The following is a 27,935-nucleotide window of genomic DNA, read 5'->3' on the forward strand; positions in this document are numbered from 1 at the left end:
AGTATATACACAATTTACAGATGGTAGCATTCCAGGTGAAACCATCTTCAGACAGGCAGGTTGTGGAAAGAAAAGTTCCACAGTGAACCTCATCTTTTTTTTTGTCAATTGTAACTTCAACATCAAGTGAATCTAGAATCACAGTGGTTGCCAGAGCCTTTCAGGCTGAAGCGTCGACATGGAGCTTAATTTATTTGATTGATTTTTTTTAAATAATCAGAGCAGTGGGCAGAGATAGGGGGTAGGTGAAAACAGTATGTTTCCGATTTCTCAAATGTCTAAATTGTAGTAAAGCCAAATTACTCCAATATGCATTAATCAATGAAATACAAATTAAACAAGTAAATGATGAGGGGAACATGAAAGATAATTTTGTTAAATATGTGCACCTTAAATATAATAATATACTTAATAATATACAGACTTAACACAATATTTAAAATAAAAAAAACAAAAAAAAAACATGGAAGTATTTACCTATGCAGTCATCTGGTAACTTCCTCAAAAGGGCACTTGGTACATCATAGGGGTTTTCTGTGGGCATAATGTATAGGTATTATAGTTTGAGTAACTATATTTATGAACACTATTTCTCACCTTGGTCAGAGAGTTTTCTATGAGACATTGGGCAGTCATACACCCCTTTGTCCAGATGTGTGGAAGGTTCAGTCATCTGAAAATCTGTTTTAATAGTGACATAATTTAAGTAAAAGGTATTAAACTAAATAAAAAATTCAGAAAAAGTAACGATCAGTGATAAAAGTGCCAGTTTACTGTGCTTTAACTAACCGTGTCGAGCAGGCAAAACATCATAGGCTCCTTCCAGTCTAATCTCTTCATTTGGTCCGTTTATACCTGTCAAGGGGCCGTACACAAAACAGCGGAAGTGCATTTTACTTTGAAAATGTAAATATGAACTTTACTTTTGAACTGCTGAAAGACTGCGTTTTGGTAGATTGGGTCCTCTGAAGTGAGACGTTTGGAGGTGGGTCCAGGAACAGGAGGCCCACTGGAGACAGGTTCTATAAAACACTCCACATCTGCAGCACAGCTGAGAAGAGGTCTTTGTGAATGAATCTCAACATGAATCAATGACAAAACCTACACCTCCATCACCAAAGATAGTCACTAACTCTGATAGCTTAACTTTGTAAGATATTTGGCTTTTAATGGGCCTATCTCAGAGGAAAAATCATTTCCCCTGAACTGTACTTAAAGTGAGATTATGTTTCGTTGCTTGTTTTGATTCCAGAGCCCTAATGAATGTGGAAGTAGGCCTAATATTTGATTATGTTTTGTTAACATACTTGTTTATAGCTCCAAGGCCAGAAGTTGAAAGACGCATGGCTTGCCACAGGCATCTGACCCATTCTTTTTGGAGAGCGGATGTGTCTGCTGCCTAGACAAAATTCATACCTTTATTTTAGTACTAGACTACTCTTTTTTTTTTTTTTTTTTTTTAAATGTCATATTAAAAGGGAACTTACAAGCATTTTTCTCTTTCCATTGGTCATGATTATTTCAAACATAAATCGTTTTTTGTCATCATTTTGGACCTCTCGTACTGACTGCATCTAAGTATAATAAATTATATTTTTATATTTTTCATGAAACAGAAAAACATGATACTTGCACTTACTGTGTAAATGTAGTAATGACCTCTGAGGTGCAACTGTGAAGTAAGCCATGTTCAAAACCAGTTTAAATCATAATACAAATATAAATACATAAGCAAAAGTTAGACTTACAGCAGTTCCATGTTTCTGTGTGTAGAAAAACAAGGTGGTGTTTTGTAGACTGAACCAATACGTCACCCACTTTAATTTCTGTAAGATGCTCAAAAAAGTAAAATTACCACACACCATGAGTAATACTCCGTGTGAGTACAATTACAATGTTTTTTCAAGTACTGTTTTAAGTGTAGAAATAGCTGAGTTCTTCACTAAGGCAATATTACTTTGGTACAGCGTGCACGTAACATCATCAGTGTGTTAGCTTACCAGAGTATCTTTTCTCTTCTGGAGAAAACTCTCAAAGGACAGACAATTATTCCCATTCAGTGACATGTTGACTAGTTCAAGTGTACTGACGGTGTAATCTACCTGTGTGCAGTGTGTCACTTCCCTCAGTCAAAGCTGCATCCTCACTTCTCTATTCTGTGCACTACCTAAATGTGTCATACTTTTCACAAACAGCACAGCATAGGACAGAACCAGAGCCATCTTTAATTCTGTTGTTTATTGTAAAGGATATTATAACAACCTAAAATACATGGTTTTGATAGAAGATAAATGCACTAAATATCTATAAATTTAGTCTAACTACTAATATTTAATAAAATGCACTGATCAGACCATTATAACATAACATGACCACTGACATATTTGAAAAATTATCTCTTCATAATAGCACCTATTTTATGTTGTTTTAGGCAAGAAGAAATGTTTTGTCATCATTTGTTATTTTAAAACATACGAGCGACAGCTAAACTTCTCCAAAGCTGCCACTCTTTGGGTGCCACAGGTCTGTGGTGGCCAGTTTGAGACTCCTAGGACTGAACAATGGGCAGATGGTCATTATTTTGTGCCCGATCAGTTAAAAACAAAGCTCTGTGGATAAAATTAAGAAAATAGCAAATCATATCATACAAAAATACATTGTATAAAGTATATCCCTTTATTCGTCTTTCAGTGACGAAAACCGGCATTTGGACAAACAAAGAAACCAAAATATTAATAAATTAATGAACACAAAAACAAACAGTGCTTGAAACCCAGGACGACCTTTCTTTCGTTAGATCTGCTGAGGAAGGGAAACTTTCTGACTACGGCCCAGGCATATAACAGCTGAGTACATATTTATATATTGTATGTACTATTAACATTGTGACGCTGCTTTGAGGTCACCTCACTAAATCTTTAGCTAATAACACTGAGGAAGAAACAGCCCAATGGATCAGGAGAATGTCTGCATGTACAAATAGATTTAAGGGCTCATGATATATCAAAAGTACCCAACCCTTTTCCCCATAAAGCCAAACAGTTTTCTATGCATTGTAATGTCTTTTTGCTCTGCTCAAGATGCATCAGAAAGAAAAGCACACATGAAGCGTGCGGGATGTCAGTCCTTTAGGATGGAGGCACAGGCCCATGGGACGGGGAATGGCACTTCTCACCGCTGTTTGACCAGCGCTCTGTACATGGCAAAACCCAGCACCGCAAACACTGTAGCACCAACGCTCGCCCGCAGCCAGAACGTGGAGTTCTTCAGGTCAGCTTGTGCCATGTGTCTATGGAAACAAGAGACGAATCAGACTTTGTTCAGAGCCCAAAAATAAATAAATAGTACGTTAAAATACTAAATTTAAATATAATTGCGTATTACACATAATACAATACTGTGCAAGTCTAATAAACACAACAGGAGGTGAGGTCTAAAGAAGTGCATGGGAATATAAAAAGGTGGGGGGACTAAGGCTACTTAAATTTAGAAAAGATTTTTGAAAGATATGGTATGAAGCTAAAATGTCATTTAAATATCCAGAGTCAGCAAATAAGTCAAAACACTGGGTCTGATATCCTGAATAAGAAATGCTACCACCAAAACTGTTCTCATTTCAAAAACCAAACAGGTCTGTGGCTTTAAGTACATCAATAAAAACATCTAAAACGCCTGTTTTTACCTGTGCTGGATGACAAGAAGCTCCTTTTAGATGGACCAATATTGTTGAAGTTTAAAACCTGCTGCCTCCACCTCCACCAGCCCTCCCCGTACACACATGCATCCACAATAAAAACACACAAGCCATCGAGGTGCTCTTACAAACCAACCAGCTCCAACAAGCATTCACTAATCACTCACCATGTCTAAAGAAGGAATAGCGTCAACGGAACCACAGCTCAAAGAATAACACTGCAAACTGACAGAAGACCTTTTTTAAAAATTTAAATAGCTTACATTTAAATAAATCGCCCATTTGTTGATAGAAAACCATTATTGGTGAGTCAGCATCGTTCTAAGCCAGGCCTCATCTCTTCTAAGGCACACTTTAGGACCCCAGGAATAATAACATTTACATGAGTTCTAATAAACAATAACCATGCGATTGTTAGAAGAAAAGACAAACTGATGAATAAGCAGCAACAAAACAGTTACTGAGCAAATGGGATCCCACACAGAAAATATCCACCGCCTACAACCGTTTGACTGTCTGCAGCTCAACCCCGATACAAACTATATTAAACAAATCTTGACCAAGCTCATGAAAGTGCTTGTTATTCACATTACAGCCACTAGATGGAGCCATATTACGGTCTATGGGAGCTGGGACGTGAGGAGCCAGTTTAATAGCAGAAGGTAACAACATGCAAAAAGAAGAGGAAGAGAGGCAGCCAGAAACACGTGTATGGATACCTAGATTAACAGAATGAGACAAGACAGAAAAAAACAACAAGATCAAATCTTTGGTGATTGTTAACAATGAACAACATAAAATAAACACACTGGGTTATATTATAATTACTGCAAATGTTGAATTAATTTACATTCGCCCCCAGTTGGCTCAAACTTTAGATGTAAGGTGCACTATGTAACTTTTCTGGAGGAGGCTTAATCTACTTGTCTTTCTCCATGGAGATAAGAAATTGACTCCAGTGGTTGAAGCAATAACACTTCCACAGAGACAAACAGGTGGTGGAGTCTCCATCAGAAAAGACATAAAAAACATACTGCCCCTTTAATAAAAGCAGAATTAATCCCAGGGTTTCTGCAAGGTTGAATAAATTGAATTTAAGACTTAAAGACCATTGAATGAGCCATTGAAAGCAATTCAATCTGAATCCTTATCAACTATTTGTACTTTTCTAAAAATCTACTGCCAATTAAAAAACAGCATTTTGCAAAAAATCATGTAATGTAATTCTGATTTCTGACTTTAAGACCTGCCACAAACCCTGAGTAAATCCACCACATTGGTTTTAGTCAATATCATGCAATTAGATTCAACATTTTCATAGTGCAATGAGACAAATGTCTAGAAATTAGTCCCTTTTCTCATGCAAATAAATATTCACAGGATATAAATCACTACAGGGCATAGGTGAGAAATGAGACATTAGCTTATCGTTTAGTCTACCGTTGAACTGGGTCCACTTGTCAGCTTTAACAAAAGCACTTGAAGCCATGCATTGCTCCACACGGTTACCTCCCCATAAGCCGCTTGGGTGTTATCTGGCACAGCTCAGAGACGCACTGTTGTGTCAAAGTGAACAGAGAGAGGGAGGCCTGGCTGGAGCTGAGGTAAAGACCAAGACAACAATATCATCAAATCCCATTAAACTACAGACTACAACACAGGGCCTCCCCAGCAGAGAAGAGCCCTGTGAACCAGACAACAGGAAAAGAAGAGGGCCACTACCACAGTCACCACAGTTAAACAGGGCTCAACTAGTGCTCTACGGCAACTCACACGACCAAAAGGAGCACAGAAGAAAGGGAAGAGTCTATGTTAAAACTACAGCTTGTTCTGTGCATGAACCTGTTCAACACGAGCCTGCGCAGTCGGGCCTTAATATTGCGCAGCAGCTCCAACTTGAGCAGGTTGTGACACAGGCAAAAGTAGCACTTGTTGCACGCACAAGAGATGCGGAGACGGGCGTGGCTGCGGAGAGACAGACAACTGCTTTCACCTCCATTACAGATAACCACACAGCTTAACACTCCACTTGGGTTTGAAAGTTAGACACAGCGTCTCCAAAATAGATACTTTTTTGACACTTTAGCCTGGTTTTGTAAGCATTTGTTTTAAACCATTAGCAACCTTACTGTCTTGACCCCTCTGGACATGGCTTGTTTAAACGTTAATACTGTAATTTAACAGACAATTGTTTGATGACTAATGATACTGCTTCTGACAGTGGGAATAAACCCTTTAAAATATTACATCAGAATGTTCAAAGCTCCAGAATGCAGGCGACTTGACTCAAAATGAAGATCACACTTAAAATGATTAACTGACATCAGATCAAAATGCTGAGGATATGAAGTTTTTATGACAGAAAAGAAAATTAACTGGCATTTTTATCTTGGAAATATGAAAGTATTGCTCTTTTATTCTAAAAGGAACAAATACGATTTTTTTTTAGCCTCAAAAAGTATAATTTGTGGTCAAGTATGAAATATATTTGTAGGTAAAATTAAAAACTTTAGCAGGGGTCAAAAGTATTTTTTGTATTGTCCTGTAAAACCTAAAAAATAGGATTTTTCTGTCATCAAAAAATGTGAAGTGTCTATCATAATCTCCAATTACATAAAAAAAAAATCATATAAAATACAATAGTATCTCTCTCTAACCAGCTGATATCACTCACATGTATACTGAGGTTAATCCCAGTTCCTCCTTTGAAATAACATTACTGTATTTCCCTTCACTTTTCCTCCTTTCCCAAATTTAGAATGTTTGTGTTTCCACACGTTTAAAACGTCTATGTGAAGTTGCGGTAAATACTTACGGATACATGGCCATAGTGGTGAGTCTTGTGTAGATCTCTTTGCCGGGTGCGTCGGTTGTGTTGCATGTGAACAGCTGGGGCGGGTGGAGCTTATGTTTGCGACAGAAGTCATGCGGAGACAGACTGTAGTGCTGCCGGACTTCATGCAGATCAGACTTGGCAGCGATAAAAACACAGGGCGTCTTGCTATCTATAAAATATTGCTGTAGGAAACAAATTGTGACTATGTATAAATAATGATAACAGACAGCGACAAATTGAATATTAAGAGCTTAGTAAACACGTCTGCATACCTTGTAGACTTTGGCAACATATTCAAACGAGCGAGTATTATTGACGTCGTAAACCAGGCAAACAACATCACAGGCCAAATCAGCCTCCGAAAGGAAGTCAAAGTCTGGCATCACCTCGTGGAGCTTGTGGGCACATTATTCAAATAAAAGAAAGCAAAGCCAAATTAGCCAATGAGCAGCACGTATAGTATACAAGTCTAGTCTATATTATCATTCATTATACAAAAATATTGTATTTTTATGTATAGATTCAAAACTTGAAATGTATACATTCAAAACTTGATGTATGCAATCATATATTAAACACGTCTTTACCAATAAGTATTTCTCCTGACCGTAGACGTATGTTGTGCTGATAGCATAAAAGGACTTATGGTCTTCCCTAATACGTCTCTGTCGCTGTGGACAACAAAAAATCCTTGTCAAACACCCACAAGCAGCCATCTGTTGACATTAGCCAAAGGTCATATTTTCACCTCAAGAGTCTTGCCCAGAAAGGCCTGGAGAAAGCCACTCTTGCCACTGCCTCTCGCTCCCAACACATTGCAACGGAAAACACTTCGCTGGGTCTGTTTCTTTTGCAGGTCAATACTCTTGTTACGAGTTACTACAAGAAAAGAAAGTCAACGGTCAATGAAACATTTCGACCAATAGTACTATAAACGTGTGACCTCACCTGTGATGGCGGCTGCCTGAGACTCCTGCTCATAGATTATGGAGTATCCCAGGTAGCCCAGATACTCCAGACTGCGTTGTACATCTAAATAGGTTGTGAGTCTACGAAATTAAAATGCATTACACGGTAAGAACTACAGACAGATATAATGTTGCAGATATGAAGCCAAAATGCCAGCGGATGCGTGTATTTTTAGCGAGTACATGTAGACACTCACGTCCACTGAGAGAGGTATCCCTGGTATGTGATCCACCCTTGATCATTAGTGCAAACTGTGTTGTTGACGTCAGGACCCCAAGGCATGTAGGGGAAGACTTTGAAGAGGTCTTTCACCTCTTCTGGAGACAGCGCACAATCTCTGTCCTGCAGCAGTCACACAATGTGAAATGTAAATGAAGCTGAGCAGCATTCAACAACATGGCTGACACTGAAAGACACTTTGGCCAACATTAATGGCATTTTTGTTTCATTACTCAATAAATACAAACATAACACTTAAACAGAGGATTTTCTAGTACATGGATCTTACATGCACACATCTCATGGATGTTTAACAAATAAATAATTTTCTGAGCTGAATATACTAATACTTACTTTATCATGTTTGTCAAAGACACTCTGAAGGAAGAGGTAGGCGTTGTGGTTGAGCTCCGTGGTGCAATATGGAGGCATCTTTATACTGGAATGAGCACAGAAAAGATGCTAGAATACAGAATACGGTCATCTTAACCATTGAACATAATCATGTAAATTCCCCACACTCACACTGGAAAGAGGTACTCCTGTGTCAGCTCCAGGTCATCATCGTATCCAAACCTCCTCAGGACAGTCCAAGTGGTCTCATGCCGTCCCCTCTGGATGAAGAGTGTGTGAAGGAACAAGAATCCTGCAATAACACAAGTCACCTCAAGGTTAATTTATAAAGATAATTAAAAATACATTAAAATGAACATATAAATCTAACCTTTAAGTGTGAGTCCATTGTCCTTCACCCCATCATTCATGTTTCTCCTAACCACATTCTTCACGTCCTCCAGAGCCTGAGGTGCCAGTGGTGTATTGAAACATGTCCTCTTTAAAAACAGCAGACATGTTTGATCAGAAACATGCGTCATGTTTTAACCCGCTACACTAAACTGGTTTAGTCAGTTAAGTAAATTTATAGTAACCGCCAGTTTGGTTTGTAGATTTACAAATGTGAACATTACCTGGAAGAAATTGAGTTCATTGTCATTTAAAATGCCATCATTGTCCAAGTCGGACACTTTGAAGATTCTGGTTAAGGCTTTGATGCAAGAATGCTTCAGCTGAAAAATACAAACACCATGAGCATCCAAGTGACTTCCTGTTTGATCTTTTCAACAGCTCACCTCTTTCTCCTCTGGGCAGTACAGGGGCCCGGTTGGGTGAAGCACTGCTTTCTGGGCGTAATAAAACAGCTCAGAAATGTTCTTCAGATTTTTAGCTGAGCACTGGAACAAAATAAATTATAATAACAAGTTTGAAATATAGAATGTTGTGAAATTATGCATTTTTTCCCATGTTTGCCCCGAATATCAGATAATTTAGTATCACTGCTTTTCAAATAGCCCCCCACACGGCTTGACCTCATGTGGTTTATGTGTGTGTGCCTGCCTTCACGTCTCTCTCGTGCCCCTCTCTTAACCTCGTAATGAATCCAGATCAGGACCGTATGAGACGCTCTCATGTGACAAACAGTGACACAGAGACTGATCCCAGTTTCCTCTGCCTCGTTCAGCCTCAAACTCACTCCGTCAGCACACTGTGGCTCAGGGTGCTCAGCCCCCGGCGACGTAATATAAATCTTTTAATGAGAGAGTGGGAAAGTGGAGTCAGGAGCTGGACCGGAGCGCGAGAGCAGCAGTTCAAACAGGCCAATAACTCAGCCACAACAACAAATGTATGCAGCAGATTTGAGGTAAAGCAACACCGTGTAACCTTCTGGAGGAGGCACATCGCATGCATTAATCCACAGAAAGAGAAAATTAAAACCATACTTCGGCACATTCTCAAAGGAGATTCGTTTAATGTCACACTGTCGCATATTATAGTCAAATGAACAATATTTCCATTGAAACTAGCAGGAGGCTCCTCCAGGCAGTAGAGAGTCAAGCTTGCGTAAAGTTGCATATTTTAAGACTTTTTTCAGTGCGAGTCTATTTTTAGCTCGGTGGAACTTCAAATACACAGTGAACTATAAATGTAAATTATTACTATGATCATACTTATACATTTAGTTTAACTTTATTCAATGCAGTATTTGAGATGTCTCTAAAAAATGTTTTAAAGATAAGCAATTACACATTAAATTGAGCTGTTCATACTTCCTTCTCTCAAATCTTAAAACAATTAAATACATTTTGCTAATCGAATTACAATAATACAAAATAAAAATGGACACTTTCAGCTGCTGGTAACATTAACGCAACATGACAATATTCACATGCTTGGACCGCAGCAGACAGGCACAACCAGTAGTTACTACTACGGCTGTATACTAGAATACATTTTATGTGTTGAGATTCAGAACAATGTTTCCACAGTATCTAAATCATACATTTGTAATAAATGTGTAGTGTATGTGGCTTACCTCCACACAAGTCTCAATATCCTGATACTGGTTCATGATGGGCAGGATGGTCTCCATGCTGCTGTGTTCAACCAAATCAGACTTGTTCCCCACAAGGATCAGTGGTACTCTGCACATGTTTATTCAATTTTACATCGTATTTTTGAAGGAATTAAATCAAAACAAGAAAATGTTGAGCTCACCTGCTGTCTTTATCTGTTCTGTCATTTATGAGAGGAATCCAGTGACTTGTTACCTACAGCAAGAGGTCACAGTCAACAACGCAGAGTAAGTAACAGTCCATTTGAACCATTTTTGTTTATTTACAGTTTAGTTTGTCACCTTTTCAATTGACTTCTTATTGTTAACTGAGTAAACGATGCATATTACATTTGCCTATGAAGAGAAGACAAACGCGTTAGTTTTATGAATAAAACAAAGTCTGTGCCCGGAATCATCCAACCTTTGAGATCTCTTGATAGAGCTGCTCCTCCGACTGTTCAGCTTCTGCAAAAGAAACAAAAAGGACTTATCAGAAATCAATAACAAAAACATTTTATGAAAAATAAAATAAAAAGAATGACCCTCGTCTTTTACCTGAATAATCGACAATGTGAGTGGGCACGCGCTCAGGGGTGACATCTGCTGGGATGGTGATCTCCTCAGCCCGCCGTGGAACCTAGAGAAGACGAATCACATCAGCACATGTTTTAGACCCTGCATTCTGGTTAAAGCCGTATTTATTGACGAAGGGGTGGGCAATATTGACAAAAATTAAAATCTCAATCCTTTTTGTATGTAACGATATTCAGACAACAGAAATGTGATCATAAAGCAGGTCTTTAAACATATTTGTTGAGGTTCAATCATCAGACATATGTGGAATTTCTGTAAAATTAATCACAAGAGCAGAACTATCAGGTTTTTTTTGTTGTATTTTTACTGTAAACGATACACTCCATATTAAAATTGTGCATATCTTCGAAACAACATACATGATATTATCTCAAGTTTAATATATTGCCCACCTACAGTAAATTCCAGTAAAAACAGCTATAATGTCCATTCATAAGTGTTGATACAAACCTCATCAGGGAACTCTTCACTGACCAGAGACATAATCAGTGATGTCTTGCCCACTTTGGCTGCAATGACAAAAGACACGGTTTAGTTCTCATCCCTCCTGAACTTGCATAGCCATCAGCTGGTAGTTCACTGGTAGTTCCCTGGTAGTTAACTTGAACTACTAGTTCAAGTGAACTACCTGACTAACTGATTGAGGAACATTAGTTTGAATCTAAAATCTCTCAACTGTAGAGTGCGAAAAGGCCTCACTCCTCATACCATTTGGCACATTAACATAACTGAACATGTCTGCATAGTCTGGAATAAAAATAGATCTTAGGACATGAGCCTCTGATAACAAGAGACACCTTTAGAAGATGTTGATCCAGGATAAGAAATATAAATATAATCTGCAGTTCCACGACAATTACAATAACAAAAGCAATAGGTATTTACAGATCATCTTAAATTCACTAAGACACACTTTGAAATCTGTTAATTGAATAGATTTAGTCATGTAATAGCCATGGCACTTGGCTAAACTTTACATTTGTTTAGTTTTGTATAGTCTTTTAATTCCCATCACTCTGAAAACCAAAAGATATGGTTTGTCCCATTAGTATATTATCAAATTGTAATATTAGGACAGGGAGAAAAACATTTAAATATCACTAAAATATCACTGCATAACACTTGTCTAAAAAGGTGGCACACAACAAAACAGAGATCAATCCATGAATATTACCACGCAACATATGTAATACAATGGCAGCAAAAATAACACTGGTCCATGTATTAGCTGTAGCACTAGCTCCCACGGCTAATAACGCAGCATTTAACCATTGCCAACACATAAACTACATACGTTCCCCCACGAGCAGTATCCTCACGTCCTTCCTCATGCTGGTGCCGTCGCTGCAGAAAGTACAGACTTTATTGGGTCATGTAGTCCTCTTTTTTGCACCGGGGCCAGGCCTGCGCACTGCTGTCAAACTCTGCGCGCCTTTGTAGGACAAAACGGACGGAGCGTACGTCCCCCTCCTCTTCGGTCCGTGACGTCTGCGCTCGCTTCAACCTGTTGGATCCTTACTAGAGGTGTACATTTACGCGCAATACATCGCCACTGACTCTGCGGTTTCGCGCAAGAAGTTGTATTTGTGTTATAAGATCTTACATAGCATCTTCCGCAGTTGTTTCGTGAGCATGCTTTGACCTAACCGGCTACTACGGCAAGCCGGCATGGACAAACCGCAACTTGTAATTTGAAACGCATTTGTTTGCCTCCCCCTGGCGGCAGTTCGTGGAAATGGCCGAGCTGGATGTACATTTTCAGTCATTGCGCACCAAATCTGATGATGTTGATGTTGATGATGCATTCAAAATTGGATACGGTCCATGTTAAATGTGCTTGTAACTATTATGGAGCATGCTCGTCTCAGAATCAGATTATTATACTTATTTTTGGCCATTGTCAGTGCACAAAATTCACAATTAGGAATGTGCTGCTGTGATATGGTGCGACATAAAAACAATTACTAAAATGTTGCTTTGCCAGGAATGTATGGTGGGCCTATTAAACATATAGAGACTATATCTTAATACTCGTATTAAATTAAGTGTTAACCTTGTCTAAGGTCACTGCTGGGATTGGTTCCAATTACCCGCGACCCCTAATGGGAACATGTGTTAGAAAATGAACAAATTAATGCATGAATGAATGAAATATTAAATACATAGCTAAATAATAAAGCCTCAATGAAGAGTTCCATGGCATAGTGTGAAATATTCCTGACAAAGCAGTAACACCTGCACGAGACACTTACCCTACACCATAAAAGTTACACAGTGCAGCCTTATTCTTGATAAATGTATTTATTTTATTATTATTTAACATATCATTAATCAAAACAAATAACTTGTAACAATAATTGCATCGCTCTTCTTGCAGAGTCAATCACGACGAGGAAAGGTCTGCACAAACGAGGGCGGCAGTTTTCTAGTGACTTGGTTCACTTTTTGTAGTTGACGTTAGCCTCAGCTGGAATAGAAGAAATAAAGCAGTGTTTATAAAGCATTTGGAGCTTATGTACAGCGCATTGCCTGTCCGAACCAACCGAGTGCGTTTGAATGTAATGCATGTAAGCAGTTTACGTCACTCGAGGATTCCACATTTTTAAAGGTATTTGTAATATTGTAATATGATTATAGCCGACTGGACAGATAACAGATAATATAATCCTTGAATTTCAGCAATACAAATCAAAACCAAAGAGCCACAGAGTCATTATGCTTACTGGCATAGTCCCGAGGTGCCATGGGCCTAAGCTGCACCTGTCGCAGAGCAGACAGCCACTCCTTCTGCTCCTTCTCCTCATCACACATAAAAACATACTGTCGTTCAGGCGTGTCCACCGTCATGCCACACTTCCACTTGTTTCCTCGAGCAAATTTAGGGACACATTCTCTCACATGGTAGTTATTTGCCTCTGTGCCAATGAAAATGGCCCTCAGCTCCACAGCATCCTTTAGAAGAGAATAAAGCCACATATGAGCTATAAATTCAATACTTTGGTCAAATAAATAGAAGTGTTATCTCTCACCAACGGGTTTTTATAGTAAAGTAGCTTCCTGTTTTGTGAGTCCAAAATAAACCATCTTTTTTTAAACGTTTCCTTTTTCTGTTGTGTGGACATGTACAACAAAGACATTACTATATTTTGACATGAAAAAAATAAATGATAATGATCATTTCATAAAGATTTACCAGTGGTCCTGTTTTTTCCATAAATCCTTCTTTGAGATAGTTCCTGGTGATCATTGGTATCAGCTGACATAAAAGAGAAAGAGGAAAAAAAACACATATTGCAGTAACTAAAGTACTAGAAATATGGAAAAATAAAGAAACTTCATTTAAGTACAAATCTATAATGCCACAGAGGCCCTGGGGCAGACTGATGAAAGTGAGTCTGCAGGTCTGCACCACCTGTCACTCACATGCCACATTCATTCAGGCGAGATCAGTGAAGTGTGCTGCCCAACGACACAACAGTGTGACAGTGTTTTACCTCCTCGTCACTTCCAGTGGGATACGCCGTCTTCAGATATGCATAACGGGCAGCGCGAATGCAGTTGAACCACGTTACAATGTCCTACAAAAGAGCAGATCCTCAACATGTGTTTTTTTGTTTGTTTTTTGTAATTTATAAATGATTGGCACCTCTGATTTCTCGTGGTACACAAAGAGATTTCTGGTGTGGTTTTCGTTCTGGTACGTGAGCTGCAGCCCGTGAGGATGTCCAATCTTTTTTGGCTGGAACATTGCATTCAGGTCTTTTATGGGGATCACAGCTTTGGGCATTTTGCACTCCTGAATGAAGTATATTTAGGAAAACAAAAACAAGAAACATTCAGATCATATACACTTTTAGCTGCTTAGTAAAATATTTGTCAGAGAGAGTCATATTTCTAACAGGCTGTGATCATTACTTCCTGGTTTGATTTAGTACTTCTTAATATATTATCGATGGGACTTATTCTGGGTACAAATATGGGTATAAATACGCTTTGAAACAGACTACTTGGGAATTATTTGATTTTAAAAGGTGTAGGAAATAGGCTGTTCAGAAAATAAGCTGTACATTTTCCTTAAAGTTTCCCTTTGAATAAATGTTTTGTTCTGGAGCTTTACTAATCAATGATTGTTTTCTTTCACACTAGAAAAAAACATTTGGGCCAAGCAATTAGTTCCTCTAATTATTAATGTTTACTGACTGTCACCATAACTCACGTTGTCTTTGTGGTAATATGTCAAAGTAAATTCCTTTTCAGACAACACAAAGTTCCTCTGGTTAAACTGTGAACCCTCTTTTTCTTTCTTCCACAGCAGCCCTTCATGAAAACCTGTGGTGAAATACAGACGTTAATCACAGACTGTTTCGATTTTTGTGAGCCACTTCCTGACAGAGAACCAGTTTCTCTTGCACAATCCTGCATAACTTGGGACAGTGTTGCTCATACCTCTGGTGCATAGCATACAACTATTTACAAGGTGTTTGTTCACAACAGACTTTACCTGTGGTGTAGGAGGGCGGAGGATACTTGGTTTCTCCATTGAACTCCAACCGTTCATATTTGGCACGAATCCACTGCTCCCTAAGAACACTGAGAAAATGGGAAACAGGCGCGTTTGTCAAAAGTGTCACACATGGGTTTGTTGTCATGTCAAAGTACTTACGTGCACTCGTATTGTCGGGGACGATAGTAATGACAGGGAACTGCCTTCTCATACACCGCACAGGCCTTGGCATTACCATTATCTTTCATAAACTTTAAGAACAGAAACAAAAGATGCCTTGGGTGATCATTGCAGCATCAGCACAGTCAATTTCAGTCAAATGTATATAGTCAAATGTATACAGTCACATGTATACAGTCACATGTATACAGTCAAATCTATACAGTCACATGTATACAGTCACATGTATACAGTCAAATCTATACAGTCACATGTATACAGTCACATGTATACAGTCACATGTATACAGTCAAATGTATAGTCACATGTATACAGTCAAATCTATACAGTCACATGTATACAGTCACATGTATACAGTCACATGTATACAGTCAAATCTATACAGTCACATGTATACAGTCACATGTATACAGTCACATGTATACAGTCACATGTATACAGTCAAATGTATACAGTCAAGTCAAATGTATACAGTCAAATGTATAGTCACATGTATACAGTCACATGTATACAGTCAAATGTATACAGTCAAATGTATACAGTCAAATGTACAGTCACATGTATACAGTCAAATGTATAGTCAAATATATAGTCACATGTATACAGTCAAATATATACAGTCACATGTATACAGTCACATGTATACAGTCAAATATATACAGTCAAATGTATAGTCACATGTATACAGTCAAATATATAGTCACATGTATACAGTCAAATATATACAGTCACATGTATACAGTCAAATATATAGTCACATGTATACAGTCAAATATATACAGTCACATGTATACAGTCACATGTATACAGTCACATGTATACAGTCAAATGTATACAGTCAAATGTATACAGTCACATGTATACAGTCAAATGTATAGTCACATGTATACAGTCAAATGTATAGTCACATGTATACAGTCAAATGTATAGTCACATGTATACAGTCAAATGTACAGTCACATGTATACAGTCAAATGTATAGTCACATGTATACAGTCAAATGTACAGTCACATGTATACAGTCAAATGTACAGTCACATGTATACAGTCAAATGTATAGTCAAATATATAGTCACATGTATACAGTCAAATATATACAGTCACATGTATACAGTCACATGTATACAGTCAAATATATAGTCACATGTATACAGTCAAATATATACAGTCACATGTATACAGTCAAATATATAGTCACATGTATACAGTCAAATATATACAGTCACATGTATACAGTCACATGTATACAGTCAAATGTATACAGTCACATGTATACAGTCACATGTATACAGTCAAATCTATAGTCAAATGTACAGTCACATGTATACAGTCAAATGTATACAGTCAAATATACAGTCACATGTATACAGTCACATGTATACAGTCAAATATATACAGTCAAATGTATACAGTCACATGTATACAGTCACATGTATACAGTCAAATGTATACCAAATGAAAGAGAAACATATCAACTATTTATGGTCTTTTCATTTAATTAATTTGTCAATTATAAAAGACAGTGGTATGTGTCATAAAATGTACAAGTATGTCATCATCTCACCTTATTTCAATTTCTTTGAAGGGTATAACCAAAAAATGCATTTTTTCATATTCAGGACAGAAGTGCAGACTCTAAAAACACAAATCTGCCATTTCCCTTTTTAAAAAAAGATTTTGACTTTAAAAAATGCTGCGTGACAACATGCCTCGGTCTCGCTTACCAACAAATCATATTTGTTTAATTTTAGTGTTGCTCAAGATTCAGATTTGTCAAGGAATTTGGTGCCTATTATGTAGGCTGTAAATATAGTTATTTTAATACGACACACTTCTTTCATAGAGTTGTTGATTCTATAATAACTTGTTAACATAAAAGGGGGTGTCAGCTTTTACCTCCACAAGATTATCTTCCCAAAAGTCCAGCTTTATGGACTTGACCTTTTTAATGAGATTGCGGTGGATCCCAGAGCAGTTGAGACACACAAACACGCCCAACTTACAGGATGCCCAGTCCGGCCCTGAGGTCAGCAACAGAAGATTACTTTTAATTGCACACGACACAATAAATCAGATGAAATATCACACAGGTACAGATGTCCAGTGCGTCCAGGTGAACAGTGTGGTCAGGACGGTCCCACATGCGCGCGCGCTTACCGGGAGTGCCGCAGTCCGCGCACGCGCTGTTGTCCGGCCGCTTCACCAGCTCCAGTAGAATCTCCTTGTTTTTCTCGTGGTCAGCCATTCCGCAGACAATAGTGTTGAGCTCCAAACTTCCTACAGACGCAGCTGAACATGGCAGAGACTCATGACCGCGGCGCTCGGGTGAAGCTGAAAGTTGAAGTGGATGAATAGACGCAGGAAGGAGTAAAAGCGCGGAAGCGGCAGCGCGCGCGGCTCAACAAATCACAACAGGCGAAGATTATAAAGATTGTTTTAACAGATCACTAGTGGTAAACTTTTATTTGGCCACACAAAACTCATACAGCCGTGTGCAGGCTACAAACATAAAAACAAATAAAAAATAAAAGACATATGATCAAAGTGAAACCTAAAAAGCAGGATTTTAACTGCTTTTTTAAACCAACACAAATCCTGACTGTATGAAAAAATGTATAGCCTTTACAAAACACACACATCTATTTGATAAATGCTATTATGCAAATTGTTTTGTTATTTTGATTAAAAATGCTCTGCAAAGGCAACGCAAATGTGTAAGTAATATGTGATACTACACACAAAATGTACAAAAATATACAACTTAAAATAGGATATTTATATTAGATTGAAGAAATCTGTTCATTTGTTAGGAGCACCAAACGTTACATGTCATGTTTCAGAGCTGCTTCGTCAAACCCTCGACTATTAAGACACTTATTACCATCTCTTATTGGTACAAAAGTCCAGACACAAAAAAATGCATGGAAAGGCACTGTAGTTCAGGGGAAATCCTCTGCAAGGTGCTCTAGAGTTGACTTTTGAAGACCCAAGTGGATTGAGTCTAGATAATGCAGGAACCTAAAAAAAGAGGGGAATAAACGAAAAAAAAAAAAAAAAAGGTTAAAATAAATTGGAATAAATTATTATTCTTTGGATCAAACTGTGCACCTTCTTTTGATTTTGCCTTGTTCTTTGAGCTGCTCGGATCTACAGATAGTCCGCAGTGTTGGTAGATAATCCTGAGCCGCTGCCGGCATGTTCCCCACAGAACCAAACACTCCTTTCAGACAAAGATCATCCATTACATTTCGTCTTTGCTGGACAACCCTGAAAAAAAAAGAAAACAAATTACACGTGACTAAAGATCAGTCCTAACAACTCCAGGTAAATGTCTGGTGACTTACTGTGGAGGACATAGGCCGTTCTGTGTAAAGGTGTAGCTTTTATCCAGCGAGGCTACAGGAAGTGTGAGTTGAGCCGTTGTTTCTTCCCTTAGCGCTCCTTCGAACTGTTGAACTCTGTGCCAGGCGCTGCCGATTGCCACGCTGCACTTGTTGAAGCTGAGACTTTCCACTTGTGCGTGGATCTCTAAAGCGCAGCCCTGCATCTGAAAATCCCTCCTCTCAGACTCTATCCTAGCCTCATCTGTCAAACCATCTTTCAGCACCGCAGCACTGTATATTTCCTTTAAATTCGTCTCTCCGTTGCTCAAGAAGTCCATCAATGACATATCATCTAAAAAGTCAGCTAATGATTGGAGACATTGTGAAACAGGGACACTTTGCGTTCGTTCCTCGCGACTTAGAGGCTTTCTTATAACCTTTAGTGGCACAAAACTGGCATCCTCCTTTTCTTTAGCGGCACTTCTTCTCCGTTTTAAGGACAGAAATTCATCTTCGGAGTCAGAGTCAGACCGCAAAGCCCCTTGTTCAGGCGGACAGTGTTTTCTCCGGTTCTTTTTCATTCTGCTGGAGACTTTAACCGGACTGGCGTCATCTGAGAAATCCTCTTCATTTTGCCCGAGTCTGGCGTGGGATGGGAGTTTGTGAGGTCGGGGCGGATTCACAGAAGGTTGGTCTGATGGAGGAGGAATGGGTCGCTGCGGTTTGTGATTTGATACAGGTAGTGTTGTGGTCGGCAAAGGTAGTAATGTCTCCATGTTAGAGTAGAGTAGGTCCACTCCTTGTCCCCGGCTCAATGTCACCAATTGTGAGAAATCTGCCTCTTGTCTCTGTGGACATAAAACACTCAATGAGCGAGTTCCACCAAATGCAACAAACCTTTTTCATGAAATATTAGTGAGTTACCTTGAGCAGTTCCCAGATATTGTGCTGAGGTGCAATATTAAACAAGCCCAGCATACTTTCAGTGCAGCCAGTCTCACAGTTCGGAAGCGAGTCGGGATCCTTCATCTCGGAATCTTGCTTTTGTAGCAAATCTTCTGCAATGTAAAGTCATATTTAAGTCCAGTAATTTAAGTCCAGTATCGGGGCTAATGATTATTTGTAGCCTTGCCGAGTAGGCTGATGCAGTGTTCAAAATATGGAGAGAAAAAGGATCGATAATTCATTTTATCTGTTCAATTCTGACATTAATGTGCTTTCAGGAGTTGTAGAAGTGTTTAAATGTCTGCACCTCAGAAGATTGATAAAGAAAAGCTAAAACAATGTGCAACCGATCAACTTGAGAAAATTATGACCAAAAAAAGGCCGTCGTATTTATAATGTTCAATGTCCAATATGTCTGAAGATTCATTCACGTTGTCTGTGGTACTGTAGAAACAGAATGCACTGTTCTAAGAGGAGATAAAAGGATGTAACTGAGAAGATTTAAATTGGACACACATTTATTCTTGTTGGGCTCAAACACAGAGAAACATACGTAGTTCAAAAGGGTCAAATGTTTATGACACGAGGCTACAAAATGCAAAATGATGCAATATTAATTTTACTGGAAGAAACACTATAGACAAACTGCAAGTGAGTGGATACAACAGACGGCGACTGCCCTCCAATGGGAAAAGATAACACATGTTCTGAAAGGCAGACAAAGTTGAGCTCACCATTTTGGCCACTAGGCGGTGCACTTGTGTGTTGACCTCCACTGCGAGTCCAAAACTGCAGCTGCAACAATGTCCTCCTGATGTCGGAGCGGTTTAGACTGAGCAGAGAGCTAATGTCCTTCATGTCTGTCCTCACGTTTTCAGACAAACACAACAGCTGCAGGTAACTGGCCACGTTCAACTGTAACAGAGAATTAAACATTCAAATGTATTGTCACATACAGAAATATTATAAAATCAGTAATTACCACGGATGGGGGTTTAAAAACAATCTCTTCAAAATTTCCATCAAACATTGCACTAAAGGCTGGATCTACAAATTGGAAAAGAAAAGGTCAGAACATTTAAACTTTAAGCTTCATTTGTAAGCTCGGCGTACACTCACCGCTGGTCGTGAGGATGACTGGTCTCTTGGTGGTCGTCATGAAGGTCTTGATGGCACTTAAGAAGCCAGTGTCCTCCTCAAATATGACGTCCACCTCTTCAAACAGGATGAGCGAGGTCGCCGTCTTCTTGCTCGGTTCCTCAAGGTTCTCAGATGTTGAGAAAACATCTGGTGGTGACTTGAGCGATGTGTTCTTGCCGCACACTTCATTTTTCTTTTTCTTGGAAACATCTGCACGAACGAGAGCGGTTACCACTAATTCATTCATTGAAATACAAATAATAAGAACAAGGCATTAATTGAATCAGCTACCACTCTGTTCTTCTTTAGCTTTCGGCTGCTCTTTGTTGCCAGGTTTAGACATTTTGAAAAAATTTGCCAAAGCAGTAGGTGCCAGTCCTCCTCGTTTGCTGGTTCTTGGAGAGTGTGGAAGTTTTCTGGGTGAAGACACAGCCCTGCGAGGAGAATCAACCTTTCCTGAGGACAAAAGGAGAAATTGTGACATCCGAAAATCTTTGAAGTAAATGGTTGCGTATTCATGACTACATACTGGGCGAGGATCCAGGTCTAGCTGCGCTGCTGCTTGCACTGTAGCTGCTGAAATAGGTGGGCTTGTGAGCGTTGACCCCCTGAGTGTCCACCTGATGCGACTGAGTGGCTTCTTTCAATTGTGAGAGGATCAGCCGCCCACTTCGCTGAGATGAAGCGTTCACCTCAAAAATCTTAAGACATCAAAAACGTTAACTCGTTCAGTCACATTCTGTATTTTTGTAGATGTTGGAAAAATATGGACCACCTTAAACCCGAGCTCCTGTGCGCAGGCATAAACGGCAGCCGTCTTCCCAATGCCAGAAGGTCCCGTTATGAGCATTGTATTGCACAGCATGTCCTCTGCGTAGTCCTCCTCTCCGCACTCCCAGTCAGAGTCTAAATGAAAACAAAAGTAATGTTGCAAAGCTCCCTTTTACCACAAACGTTTAAGTTCCCGTGTCCATGCTCCAATTGCCCTACCGATAACGCCTTCTTCTTGTTTCTGGTCCTTGAGTTTCTTTTTGTCCTCTTTGTCTGCTCGAAGTTTCCATTCTTTGAGCCAACTGTAATAAAACACATGAAATGAGAGTCAAAATACAAAAAAAATTTATAAATAGATGAACAAAAACAGGATTATTTTGTCACCTGTACAGCTGTCTGACTGATGACGTGTTGCCTATGACTTCAGATGAGTGCTGGGGCTGGTATTTGTCAGTCCACAGCACATCCTCCATCAACACATCTGCTCATTTGAAGAAGGTTACAAACATTCTTAGTGACAATATGTAACAACATCCAGATAATGCCGGTGAGTGCCAGTAATGACACCAAAGAGTCACCTTGTTCAACTGTCTTTGGTCCTAAAGGAGAATCGTCGAGCACAATGACGGCGTCGGCTCCAGACTGGACAGGAGTTGTAGTCTGGGAGGGACCCTCTGAAACAGACTTTGCTCCTCGTCTGGTACGTCCTTCCTTTTTGGCCGGCACTCCCTCTGCTGGACGAGTACCTCGCTGCTTTTTAGCTACTTTAACCGTTTCCTCTTCTCCCTCAGTTCTCTTCCTTTTCCCCCCAGTGGCTTCAGGTGTAAAGTCAGGACAGACGCCTTTCGATACAGAGGACAGTTCTGTGAATATACATTGCAATGTCGGTGTAATCCCTCATTCGTCCAGGCGTGTTCCATAGTAGAAAAAGCTTCAGTTGTAGTCATCTGGACTCAGTTTGAAAAAGTAGACGTTTCGACTCTCATCCAAGAGTCATTGTCAATAACAGAATTTAGGTCGAGAACTCCGATATTAATACTGTTCTGTGGTAAGACCCGCCCATTGGGAGGAGCCTTCCTGAAGTAGAAAGAGTTGTTGGTTTCAACAGAAACTCCCCCCTTGTATCTACCGAGCCTATTCAGAATTTTAATGGGCTGTTAAAACCTCTTTGTCTTAGTGAGACCCTGGCTCAACCACCCTGAGTACCTGATTAGCATTTGAATGCCCTGGTCCTTTACCTTTCCAGGGGTTCAGTAACCCATTATAGATAACAGGAAGATTAAACCTAAGCCCTCCATTTCTGTTTAAAGAAGGTCTTTCTTTTTTAACAAAAATGGCTTCCTTGACTCCTCTTTCAAACCATCTTTTCTCCCTGCTTAAAACCTTCACCTCACCGTCTTCAAACGAGTGATTAGAGGCTTCAAGATGGAGATGCACGGCACTCTGTGGACCTGAACTAGTATTTCTTCTGTGCTGATAAAGCCTCTTGTGTAGAGGCTGTTTCGTCTCACCTATGTAACGTTCTTTACAGCTTTCTTCACTGCATTGGATCGAATAAACTACATTGCTCTGTTTTTGAGTCGGCAATTTGTCCTTTGGGTGAACCAGTTTTTGTCTTAAAGTGTTGCCTGGTTTAAAATAAACAGGGACTTCGTGTTGTCTAAAAATTCTCTGCAGTTTTTCCGACAGGCCAGACACATAAGGGATAGAAACACCCTTCCTTCTCTGTTCAGTTTCCCTTTTGTCCTGCTTCTTGGTTCTCTTCACTCTTGAGAGCCCAAGCGGGGTAACCACAGGCTGAGAGGGCATTTCGGACATGTTTTTCCTCTTTCTTCTTGCCCTCTGAGCTGGTGGGCACACCTTGAGCTCTGTGTTGTAAGGTTCTGATCACACCCAGCTTGTGCTGTAGTGGGTGGTTGGAACCAAAGAGCAGATACTGGTCCGTGTGTGTAGGTTTCCTATATACTTCTATTTGGAGTTTCCCGTCCTCTCCTCTGATCGTGGCACAATCAAGAAAGGCCAAGCGATTCTCCTTAGCGTCTTCTCTTGTAAACCTGACGAAAAACTGCAGAGAATTTTTAGACAACACGAAGTCCCTGTTTATTTTAAACCAGGAAACACTTTAAGACAAAAACTGGTTCACCCTAAGGACAAGTTGCCGACTCAAAAACAGAGCAATGTAGTTTATTCGATCCAATGCAGTGAAGAAGGCTGTAAAGAACGTTACATAGGTGAGACAAAACAGCCTCTACACAAGAGGCTTTATCAGCACAGAAGAAATACTAGTTCAGGTCCACAGAGTGCCGTGCATCTCCATCTTGAAGCCTCTAATCACTCGTTTGAAGACGGTGAGGTGAAGGTTTTAAGCAGGGAGAAAAGATGGTTTGAAAGAGGAGTCAAGGAAGCTATTTTTGTTAAAAAAAAGAAAGACCTTCTTTAAACAGAAATGGAGGGCTTAGGTTTAATCTTCCTGTTATCTATAATGGGTTACTGAACCCCTGGAAAGGTAAAGGACCAGGGAATTCAAATGCTAATCAGGTACTCAGGGTGGTTGAGCCAGGGTCTCACTAAGACAAAGAGGTTTTAACAGCCCATTAAAATTCTGAATAGGCTAGCTCGGTAGATACAAGGGGGGAGTTTCTGTTGAAACCAACAACTCTTTCTACTTCAGGAAGGCTCCTCCCAATGGGCGGGTCTTACCACAGAACAGTATTAATATCGGAGTTCTCGACCTAAATTCTGTTATTGACAATGACTCTTGGATGAGAGTCGAAACGTCTACTTTTTCAAACTGAGTCCAGATGACTACAACTGAAGCTTTTTCTACTATACATTGCAATGTTATTAAATCACAAAGCTATGTTGAATTGTTGGAAAGTCAATAAATACTTTACATCTACTAACCAGAGGCAGTGCCCTGATGGAGGAGGTCGGCCTGTTTCTTTAAAAAATGGCTCATGAATTTCTGAACAGGGAAGGTAGGGTTAGAGATGCTGATCTCCTTCATTATAGCCTCATGAGCAACTGCAGAAATCTCAGGCCGCCAACTAGACACCTTAGAAAAATAAGTATACTTTATAAATAATAAGTGATTAAAGTGGTCAATACTACACAGACAGTAAGATAACAAAAAAAAATCATGGTGTATCCGCATACCATTTTGGATAAGGCGCTATGAACAGGTTCTGTCTTCCAGTTTATTAGACCTTTTATCAATAAAGGAAGGCTGGAAAACTGGCACTCAATTTCCTTAAGATGATGGAGAAATGCAGATTGGGGCCATGGCAAACTCCAAAAAGGGCATTCTATAGAAACAATTATTTAGACAAATGTAGCAACAGATAAATTGCTTCCGTTTTAGTAAATGCAGAGTAGAACGTACCATTAGGCGGTTGATAGATGTGCATTACTGGTTGGAAAGAGGAACAGGCCGTAGCATAGGCCTCTTTAACTGCAGCAGTTTTAGCCATTTGCTTCTTAAAAGATTCGGGCAGACCACTTTTAAGAAACTCTCTTCTTGCCTTAAAATGCTCATCATCCTGAGAGTTTTCGGAGCCATCTTGGCTGCCGTCGTCAAATATAGACACTGGTGGAGGCTTTCGTGAGGCCTTGTCTTGAATCTTTTCCTGAACTTTGGAACCTGTTAAACAGATTGAATATCAGTTGATTACTGATGTGATAAAATTGTAACATACCGTAATCCCAAAGCAGACTACCTGGCATAGTCTTGTTAGAAGCAGCTTTACCCAAAACTTCATTCAGACTCCGCAGTGACGTCTTTGATTGACCCTTTTCTGGCACTGTCTGTGGGCCGTCTTCAACACAGATAACAGAGTCCTAAAACAAAGTCAACATTTTTTTTAACGTTTTGTACAGGGCTAAAAATGACAAACCACTTTGTAATATACCTCATCTTCACAGTAGCTGCGCTTAAAGGAAGCCTCGGTTCTTGAGGAACGGCGAAGCGTTTTCTCTTGTCTTGACACCTTCTTATTTTGCTGTCTGGCTTTGGCCTTCTCCAACAACTTCTTAGCCTGCTTTGTTTTTTTTGACTCCTTTGTGTTCTGAAAGGTTTTAATTAAAATGATCTCTGTGCAATGTCAAGTAAAACAAATATTCTAAATGGACTTACTTTTGGAACCAGAGGAGCGGAAGCATTGCCTTCTTTACTTCTGTTGACTCTTGAAAACCTAATCCTGAAATCACATGCACATGTTATAAACAAACCCACTAAGAAATGTGATATTGCCGGTTGTACCTTATAGGACTTTCCATCTCATCCGGGGGACACATCATCTCAGCTTTGAACATACCATGCTTGGGCTTGCGTTTCTTTGGCGTGGTCAAGTCCACAAGGTCTTTCTGGTTCGGAGCAGAACTTTCCTCTGTGGAGACCTTTTTCCTGGTTTGTTTAGGAAGAGACTCAGCCACAGTGGATTTAGAGGTTTGTCTGGTCACTGCCTCTCGTCGGGACCTCCTCACAACTGGAGCAGGGGGAGACGGATTCGACTGATCCTCCTTTTTACTGTCAATTTCAATGACACCTTCCACAACTTCTGCCTCTTTTTCAGAAGTAACAGGTGTCAAGGTTGTGTCCTTTTTAACATTTGCCTTCTTTTGTCGTTTCTTCGCTGGTTTCTTTTTTAATTCTTCGTTTTGTGAGGCAGTCGTATCGGTCTCCAGAACAGCAGCACATTGATTTTCAGGCTCCTCCTCACAGAATTTGTCATTTGTATCTTCCGCTTGGTCTCCGCTCTGCTTCTGTTTACCTTGGCTCTTAACTGGCTTGTTTTTTGTCCCATCAAAAGAGGGTTGCTTGAAGGCAGCCATGAACTGTTTTCTTTCAGCCTGATTGCACTTAGGAGTGGCTGAGCTCTCGAGAACACACAATTCGACATCATTTTCCTCAAGAACAACATTTGATTTCCACTTTGAAGCTGTCTGTAGCACTTGGAGTTCAGGTTCTGGTTGTGGAGAAGTCATTTGTACTGGACCAGTGCCCTTTTCTTTAGTGAAGATGGAAGCTACTTTTCCCATGTTTTTGCCTTCCTCTTTAGGTGAAATGGTATGCACTTCCGCCTGTACAGTGACCGTGCGTGGCGAGATGTGGAGACAAGACTTTTTCTGATTGTCCTCAGCGTCAGCGATTTGTAGTTGTTCATTTCCGGCCAGCGATTCAGTTTCTTCACAAATTTCATTGTTTGTGTGGTCTTGACTTCGGACAAACTCCTCAAAAGAAATAGTAACAGTGCTGTTGTTTAATTGCGACGCATCACCTACATTGACCTCCATGCTAATTTCACCCAAAGATTTCTCTGTCTCCTTTAGCTCTGGCTCAAGCAGCTGATCTTCCTGCTGTTTCTTTCTCTTAGAATTTGCAACAGAGGTTTTGCCTTTTCGAGATTTCTCCTTTGGTGGTAAAATTGGAGACAAGGTTATGCTGTTCAAGTGTTTACTTCTTTTGATAGGTAAAGTTTGTTGGTCAGATTCTACACTTTGGTAGTTTGAAGGTGCCTCAGATACAGATACAGAAGTTTCAGAACAAATCTGTCCAAGTAAAAAGGCTGTATCACTCCCCACAACTGCAGAGCTTCTTGCCCCGTTGTCTGTTGAATCAATCTCCTCCACAATAATGCAGCTCGAGTCTTCTGCTGTTTCTACAAGTTTTCTTGCCGTTTTGGACGCCTTCCTGCTGCGTTTTGTAGCAGGCTGTTTGGTCACTGATGGAGGAGTAGAGTTTTTCCCAGTCTGACAGTTCTCTTTAGATTGTACTCTATCTTTAGGGGAGGGGGCTTTGCGATTAAAGTAATCCAGAATATTATTAGAGCGAGGAGGAGAAAAGGGTTTCTCAGCAGGTTTAGACACAGGTGAAAAATAATTTGTGATGGTCTTGACCACAGGACTGTCAACATCTTTGCATGTCTTTTTGCAAAGCTGCAAAATAAAAAAACACAAATAAGATGCATCAATGACGATTTATTCTGACAATAGAGGAGTGTAGTTTAGATTCAGGTGAGTGAAGTTACCGGAGTGTCAAAGTCCTCAATGACAGAAGCCATAGCCACAACACCAGCCATACTTGACAAGCCCCTAAAAGTAAACAAGAACAAGAGTATAAAATGTCAAGGCTTTATCTTAACTACCAGTAAATAACAAATTAATGCACTTATTATTATGTTACATTTGTTAATACGAAGTGTTTATGACTCTCTTATAACGCAGACCTTTAGAACGCATGTAATTTTCCATCAGATCAATGGAATTTGCTAGAAACATTGCATTTTTAATCTTTTTTGCCTAACTACATACAAGAGCAAATAAAACACTTGCCTCCACATGAACTGTGCAGATTCAGAGTAACTCTTAGT

General features: G+C 39.6%; 3 protein-coding genes and 1 long non-coding RNA gene across 7 annotated transcripts; all 4 read right to left on the reverse strand.

The window, feature by feature from the left end:
* Positions 1-1,244: 1,244 nt before the first annotated feature.
* On the reverse strand, positions 1,245-1,897 carry LOC140358548 (uncharacterized). The gene is made up of 4 exons (XR_011926715.1): positions 1,749-1,897; positions 1,640-1,672; positions 1,488-1,574; positions 1,245-1,399 (listed from the first exon to the last, which is right to left on the reverse strand). It is a non-coding gene; the product is annotated as an uncharacterized lncRNA (long non-coding RNA).
* A 767-nt stretch (positions 1,898-2,664) lies between these two features.
* On the reverse strand, positions 2,665-12,360 carry rhot1a (ras homolog family member T1a). Of its 4 annotated transcripts, XM_072443451.1 has the most exons (21): positions 11,999-12,360; positions 11,155-11,213; positions 10,666-10,747; positions 10,532-10,575; positions 10,411-10,464; positions 10,272-10,324; positions 10,090-10,198; positions 8,849-8,950; positions 8,687-8,785; positions 8,443-8,551; positions 8,244-8,364; positions 8,073-8,157; positions 7,696-7,841; positions 7,479-7,579; positions 7,279-7,409; positions 7,118-7,201; positions 6,803-6,925; positions 6,510-6,712; positions 5,537-5,659; positions 5,204-5,293; positions 3,942-4,413 (listed from the first exon to the last, which is right to left on the reverse strand). In XM_072443451.1, the coding sequence occupies exons 1-21, from the start codon at positions 12,033-12,035 to the stop codon at positions 4,344-4,346; spliced, it is 2,025 nt and encodes a 674-aa protein (XP_072299552.1). In that variant the 5' UTR covers positions 12,036-12,360; the 3' UTR covers positions 3,942-4,343. The 4 variants fall into 4 exon arrangements, with proteins under 4 accessions (XP_072299553.1, XP_072299555.1, XP_072299552.1 ...); XM_072443452.1 differs by lacking the exons at positions 3,942-4,413; positions 5,204-5,293 and adding an exon at positions 2,665-3,289 and having other exon boundaries at positions 11,999-12,359; XM_072443453.1 differs by lacking the exon at positions 5,204-5,293 and having other exon boundaries at positions 11,999-12,359.
* Positions 12,361-13,028: 668 nt separating this feature from the next.
* On the reverse strand, positions 13,029-17,708 carry adap2 (ArfGAP with dual PH domains 2). Its single transcript, XM_072442216.1, has 11 exons — positions 17,546-17,708; positions 17,285-17,409; positions 15,368-15,459; positions 15,206-15,294; positions 14,921-15,033; positions 14,351-14,500; positions 14,199-14,282; positions 13,898-13,960; positions 13,734-13,811; positions 13,428-13,656; positions 13,029-13,171 (listed from the first exon to the last, which is right to left on the reverse strand). Exons 1-11 carry the CDS (start codon positions 17,631-17,633, stop codon positions 13,143-13,145), a joined length of 1,140 nt encoding a protein of 379 aa, XP_072298317.1. The 5' UTR covers positions 17,634-17,708; the 3' UTR covers positions 13,029-13,142.
* A 349-nt stretch (positions 17,709-18,057) lies between these two features.
* atad5a (ATPase family AAA domain containing 5a) lies at positions 18,058-27,659 on the reverse strand. Its single transcript, XM_072443455.1, has 21 exons — positions 27,594-27,659; positions 25,826-27,501; positions 25,700-25,763; positions 25,476-25,631; positions 25,284-25,404; positions 24,950-25,207; positions 24,724-24,872; positions 24,472-24,622; positions 22,146-22,430; positions 21,952-22,048; positions 21,787-21,869; positions 21,572-21,702; positions 21,326-21,497; positions 21,088-21,252; positions 20,776-21,006; positions 20,639-20,703; positions 20,391-20,571; positions 19,636-19,769; positions 18,733-19,559; positions 18,497-18,655; positions 18,058-18,406 (listed from the first exon to the last, which is right to left on the reverse strand). The coding sequence occupies exons 1-21, from the start codon at positions 27,642-27,644 to the stop codon at positions 18,328-18,330; spliced, it is 5,235 nt and encodes a 1,744-aa protein (XP_072299556.1). The 5' UTR covers positions 27,645-27,659; the 3' UTR covers positions 18,058-18,327.
* Positions 27,660-27,935: the final 276 nt, after the last annotated feature.

The sequence above is a fragment of the Eucyclogobius newberryi genome, unplaced genomic scaffold, assembly GCF_026437365.1.
Source record: "Eucyclogobius newberryi isolate DKJ021-1_F unplaced genomic scaffold, fEucNew1.0.hap1 SCAF_13, whole genome shotgun sequence".
Lineage (NCBI taxonomy): Eukaryota > Metazoa > Chordata > Actinopteri > Gobiiformes > Gobiidae > Eucyclogobius > Eucyclogobius newberryi.

Bases quoted from the DNA above. Each gene is read 5' to 3' on its own strand.
- rhot1a (XM_072443451.1), bottom strand. From the start codon at position 12,035: ATGAGGAAGGACGTGAGGATACTGCTCGTGGGGGAAC. The intron at 10,748-11,154 runs GTTTGTATCAAC...CGTCTTCTCTAG, and splicing joins GTGAAGAGTTCCCTGATGAG to GTTCCACGGCGGGCTGAGGA. The intron at 5,294-5,536 runs GTTCATGCACAG...TCTTTACCTCAG, and splicing joins CGCAGGCTCGTGTTGAACAG to CTCCAGCCAGGCCTCCCTCT.
- adap2 (XM_072442216.1), bottom strand. From the start codon at position 17,633: ATGGCTGACCACGAGAAAAACAAGGAGATTCTACTGGAGCTGGTGAAG. The intron at 14,501-14,920 runs GTGAGTTATGGT...TACTTCATTCAG, and splicing joins CATATTACCACAAAGACAAC to GAGTGCAAAATGCCCAAAGC. The intron at 13,812-13,897 runs GTAAATCTTTAT...TCCACACAACAG, and splicing joins TGGAAAAAACAGGACCACTG to AAAAAGGAAACGTTTAAAAA.
- atad5a (XM_072443455.1), bottom strand. From the start codon at position 27,644: ATGGCTGGTGTTGTGGCTATGGCTTCTGTCATTGAGGACTTTGACACT. The intron at 24,873-24,949 runs GTACGTTCTACT...TTGTTTCTATAG, and splicing joins CATCTATCAACCGCCTAATG to AATGCCCTTTTTGGAGTTTG. The intron at 21,498-21,571 runs GTGGTCCATATT...TGATGTCTTAAG, and splicing joins CACAGGAGCTCGGGTTTAAG to ATTTTTGAGGTGAACGCTTC.